Here is a 6000-nt window from a genome sequence, read left to right as displayed (position 1 = left end):
ACAGCCTTAGGCTGCGGCCACGCTGCCGCTGAGCGCGCTCATGCTGAGAGCGGTGACATCACCAGCATGAGCGCTCGCTGTCCGGCAGGAGCGGGGGGCGTGGCTATGAAGGCGTGGAGGCGTGTCATTGGCTAGATGGGGTCTGTGTGTGTGGGTGTGACAGCAGGGTCTATGGCAGGGGAGAAGTATATGGAGCGATGCTCTGCAGGATTTCTGGCAGGGGAGGGGTTAATGCAGCGACGCACGGCAGGGTTTCTGGCAGGGGAGGGGTTAATGGAGCGATGGTCTGAAAGGTCTCTGGCAGGGGAGGGGTTAATGGAGCGATGGTCTGAAGGGTCTCTGGCAGGGGAGCGGTTAATGGAGCGATGGTCTGAAGGGTCTCTGGCAGGGGAGCGGTTAATGGAGCGATGGTCTGAAGGGTCTCTGGCAGGGGAGGGGTTAATGCAGCAATGCTCTGCAGGGTCTCTAGCAGGGGAGGGATTAATGGAGCGATGCTCTGTAGGTCTCTGGCAGGGGAGGGGTTAATGCAGCGATGCTCTGCAGTTCCCTCGTTGGTCACCAGGTGTCACTGTTACTCAGTTCCCCTCTGCACAGTCGCTGTGAGATAGTCTCTACCCAGCAACCAGTGACGTCACCGCTCTCCCATTTATCTAATAGGCTGTCTGAGCACCACGGTTTCTTCCCACCACGCAGCTTATCGGAAATCGAAACATTTCTACTCTGCCGGGAAAGGGGGGGGGGGGGAGAGAGGGACAGATAATATCTGCCTGGTAACTGCTGACCCAATTGGGGTGGATTTTCTCATTGGATAGAGGGTGCCGCGCCATCCAATCAGCAGAGAGTAATTCTCCCCTATATATAAGGCTCGGGACACCCTGCGTGTCACAGTGCACCATATACCAGCACAATGCTGTGTCCCCTCCTCCTGCTCCTCACCCTGGGGGTGTCCGGGGGCTATTCTGGTGAGTATATACAGGGGTCACTGACCTGTACTGTGTATATAGAGTGTAAGCTCTGCGGGACAGTAACTCTCTCACACTGATTACATTGTTATATATAGAAGTAGTGTGAGTGTATATATAGAGTGTAAGCTCTGCAGGACAGTAACTCTCACACTGATTACATTGTTATATATAGAAGTAGTGTGAGTGTATATATAGAGTGTAAGCTCTGCGGGACAGTAACTCTCACACTGATTACACTGTTATATATAGGAGTAGTGTGAGTGTGTGTATATAGTGTGATATACACAGAGAACACGTCGCTACCCCAGACACACGTACATGGAAAATGAACAGCCTGGTGCAAGGGAGAGAACACAATATAGAACACACAAATAATCAACTAGGATTATATATAGCTCCCTAATATTGCACTCACGGTTGGTGACACAATAGGTACAATGTCACACCGTAGGAGGCCACAAAATAACCTAATCCCAAAATAGGGTAACCGCCAAAGATCACATTCAAAAGAAAATAATAAATGCTTTAATCATATATAGTAAAAACGACGAAACACAATAAAAATGTACCTGAGTGCATGGATAAAATCCCCAAATGTGTGGAGTCACGGAACAGAGACTTGAACAAGTGCTGTTCAGAAAAACCAGCTGTAAATCTGAAAAAGCTGTGTTTAGCTGCAAACAAACATATAAGGCTGTAGACCAGTATGCCAAGATTGGGGTAATGTTGAGTAGGTATGAAAGAACCACAATGTGTTCACATATAACCTTTGGAGCAATCTCCTACAACTAGTACAGCAGCTGTTAGTGCCCCTCGAGTAATCTGGAGCTGGACGTGATGCGTACACGTATATCCTACTTAGCAGTCTCCTGCATCTATTGTAGCCGCAGCCGGAGCCACGTAAGTAGTCTGGAGCCCCCCGCACAATATACACGTCTAAACCGATCAAAAACTCCTGCGTCTAAGTGCAGCAGCAGCTGGAGCTCCGTGAGTGCTCTGGAGCTTGCCTGTGTGCGTATATCATACAACCTGATCCGCAGTCTCCTGCGTCTGAGTATAGCAGCAGCTGGAGCCCCGTGAGGAGTATAGGGCTTGCCGTGTCTCCTTCCACAAGCCGCGTGTACGTCAACGTAATGACGTCACGCGTTCCCCGACGTACGTTTCACGCGTCAACCGCGCGCTTTCTCAAGGGGGAGGAGTGTTTAAGCATCGTACAATCAGACCTTATAAACCTCCCTGGAGGGGAGGGGAGGGGCGGCTGACGTATGTCAGTGAACCATTAAAGGGACATACTAGGGAACAAATAAACCCTAACAGAAACATAAATGAATCAACCGGGGGAGGGTGAGGGAGGGGGGAAAAGGCTATAGACAAAGGTGAGCCAAACCACCATATGATGAAAAAATGACATAGAAGGCATATATGTAGTGAGTCACTTTATACTGTAAAAGGCAGGTAAACAGAAAATGACACACATCAGGTAGCAAAAAAGCCTCAAATGTAAATGGGTGATGTAGGACTGTGCTATGCTGACGAAGCCGCCTAAAAAGTCAAAACGACTCCTAAGCTGGTATTAATAAATCCTATATACCTGGATCCCTCTAGCCCGATCAAAGGAATGAGGAGAAAGGAAACCCCTCATTCAAACCTGCTGGTGCCAGTGTGTTCAAACGGTATATCCAGCGGCATTCGCGTTGGCGCAGTTTTTTATCCCAGTCGCCCTTGCGTGGGCCCCAGGGTACATGGGCTATACCGATGAAACTGAGGTGGGAGGAGTCCCCCTGATGTGTGTCATTTATATTTCTCGCTACTGGTGTATCCAGTTTATTTCTGACCGACCCGAGGTGTTCCAGAATGCGCACCTTAAAGGCTCTATGTGTTTCGCCAACATACTGTATACCACAGGCGCATTGGATCAAATAGATCACCCCTGTGGTGAGACAGTTAATAAAGTCCCTGATGGTAAAGGTATGAAGTGATGTGGAGTCGGCGAAGGTTTTTGTAACTTTAACCGAAGGGCAGGCCTTACAACGACCAGCTGTATACGTACCATTTGGTTTGTTGCCCAGCCATGTACGTAAAGGTTTGTTCTGGAAGTGACTTTTAACCAGGCAGTCGCGCAAATTACGCGCTCTGCGACTAACCATATTAGGTGTGGGTTGCAGAATGTTCGCCAGGTCCGCATCTTGAAGTAAAATATGCCAATATCTGGTCAGGACCTGGCGAATGGACTGCCAGTGGTTGCAATAGGTGCCAATAAAGCGTATAGTCTGGGTCTTATCGTCGTTGTCTCCTAAATTGTCAATTAGAAGACCTGGTCAAGGTGTATTCAGAGATCTGTTGAAAGCCTTTTTAACAGTTGTTTTAGAATATCCTCTATCAAGAAAGCGTTGCGTGAGATCTTTAGCCTGTATCTTAAATTCAGACAAAGTGGTGCCGTTCCGCTTAAGGCGTAAGAACTGCCCTGTACAGTAGGGATATTGTTGTCTTGGGTGGTGGCTGTCCGATACAAGAAGACTGTTGGTTGCCGTCGGTTTACGATATATTGTGGTCTCTAATTTACCATTCTCCTGTTTAGAGATTGTGATATCGAGAAAGTTGACACTTGTATGTTGTACTTCAAAGGTGAGTCTCAGATTATGTACATTATCATTGAGCTTATTTATAAATTCAACCAAAAGTTCCTTAGTGCCATTCCCTAGTAGGAGCACATCATCGATGTACCGTGACCAAAGATCGATGTGGTCAGTGTATAAGGAGAATTCCTCCATGAACACCACGGTTTCTTCCCACCAGCCCAGATAGAGATTGGCATAGGTGGGAGCACACGTGGTGCCCATAGCGGTACCTTGAACTTGATGATAGATCTATATGTATATATAGAGTGTAAGCTCTGTGGGACAGTAACTCTCTCACACTGATTACATTGTTATATATAGAAGTAGTGTGAGTATACAGTATATAGAGTGTAAGCTCTGCGGGACAGTAACTCTGCATGTGGTAAGGATGAGGAGCTTGCCCAGAAAGTATTTGAAGGCGAGCCAGGAAAGGTGAACTTTGCGCCCAGACTCAAGTGATGGACAATCTAGTTCTCTGAGCGTGTCGCAGGGATGTGAGCGCGTTGCAGGGATGCGAGCGCGTCACAGTGATGTGAGTGTGTCGCAGGGATGTGAGCGCGTTGCAGGGATGCGAGCGCGTTGCAGGGATGTGAGTGTGTCGCAGGTATGTGTGCTGTAGTTGCATTGGAGAACAAAGCGACATATTGAATTGTAGAGGGTATCACGTTTGATGAGGTGGGTTTGGGGTGCTGAGCCGTATACTATGTCCCCATAGCCTATAATTGGCATTAGCACCTGCTGTGCGCTGCGCTTTCTGACCAGCAGGCTTAGGGGCTCATTCACTAAACAGTGATAAGCGAATTAATGCGCGATTAATGCCCGCTGTGCTACTCACTAAGCAGGGATAACATGGCGGTATCGCGCTAATCACTAACAGGGATAACATGGCGGTATCGCGCTAATCACTGACAGGGATAACTTCGCAGTATCGCGCTAATCACTGACAGGGATAACATGGCGGTATCGCGCAGTATCGCGCTAATCACTGACAGGGATAACATGGCGGTATCGCGCTAATCACTGACAGGGATAACTTCGCAGTATCGCGCTAATCACTGACAGGGATAACATGGCGGTATCGCGCTAATCACTGACGGATAACATGGCGGTATCGCGCTAATCACTGACGGATAACATGGCGGTATCGCGCTAATCACTGACAGGGATAACATGGCGGTATCGCGCTAATCACTGACAGGGATAACATGGCGGTATCGCACTAATCACTGACAGGGATAACATGGCGGTATCGCGCTAATCACTGACAGGGATAACATGGCGGTATCGCGCTAATCACTGACAGGGATAACATGGCGGTATCGCGCAGTATCGCGCTAATCACTGACAGGGATAACATGGCGGTATCACGCTAATCACTGACAGGGATAACATGGCGGTATCGCGCTAATCACTGACAGGGATAACATGGCGGTATCGCGCTAATCACTGACAGGGATAACATGGCGGTATCGCGCTAATCACTGACAGGGATAACATGGCGGTATCGCGCTAATCACTGACAGGGATAACATGGCGGTATAGCGCTAATCACTGACAGGGATAACATGGCGGTATCGCGCAGTATCCGCTAATCACCGACAGGGATAACATGGCGGTATCGCGCAGTATCGCGCTAATCACTGACAGGGATAACATGGCGGTATCGCGCTAATCACTGACAGGGATAACATGGCGGTATCGCGCAGTATCCGCTAATCACCGACAGGGATAACATGGCGGTATCGCACTAATCACTGACAGGGATAACATGGCGGTATCGCGCAGTATCGCGCTAATCACTGACAGGGATAACATGGCGGTATCGCGCTAATCACTGACAGGGATAACATGGCGGTATCGCGCTAATCACTGACAGGGATAACATGGCGGTATCGCGCTAATCACTGACAGGGATAACATGGCGGTATCGCGCAGTATCGTGCTAATCACTGACAGGGATAACATGGCGGTATCGCGCTAATCACTGACAGGGATAACATGGCGGTATCGCGCAGTATCGCGCTAATCACTGACAGGGATAACATGGCGGTATCGCGCAGTATCACGCTAATCACTGACAGGGATAACATGGCGGTATCGCGCAGTATCACGCTAATCACTGACAGGGATAACATGGCGGTATCGCGCAGTATCACGCTAATCACTGACAGGGATAACATGGCGGTATCGCGCAGTATCGCGCTAATCACTGACAGGGATAACATGGCGGTATCGCGCAGTATCGCGCTAATCACTGACAGGGATAACATGGCGGTATCGCGCAGTATCGCGCTAATCACTGACAGGGATAACATGGCAGTATCGCGCTAATCACTGACAGGGATAACATGGCGGTATCGCGCTAATCACTGACAGGGATAACATGGCGGTATCGCGCAGTATCGCGCTAATCACTG

The 6000-nt window shown here is 49.1% G+C and overlaps 1 protein-coding gene across 2 annotated transcripts in view; it reads left to right on the top strand.

Annotated features, from left to right (window-relative positions):
- The first annotated feature begins 836 nt into the window (after positions 1-836).
- Positions 837-6000, top strand: part of LOC142471297 (class I histocompatibility antigen, F10 alpha chain-like) — a 176081-nt gene continuing 170917 nt past the window's right edge. For both annotated transcript variants that reach the window (XM_075578131.1, XM_075578130.1), the window contains exon 1: positions 837-962. In XM_075578131.1, the coding sequence (XP_075434246.1) occupies positions 908-962 (55 nt within the window). In that variant the 5' untranslated portion in view covers positions 837-907. The remainder of the gene's footprint in view (positions 963-6000) is intronic.

The sequence above is a fragment of the Ascaphus truei genome, chromosome 20, assembly GCF_040206685.1.
Source record: "Ascaphus truei isolate aAscTru1 chromosome 20, aAscTru1.hap1, whole genome shotgun sequence".
In the NCBI taxonomy this organism is placed as follows: domain Eukaryota; kingdom Metazoa; phylum Chordata; class Amphibia; order Anura; family Ascaphidae; genus Ascaphus; species Ascaphus truei.
This window is presented reverse-complemented; position numbering and strand designations above follow the sequence as displayed.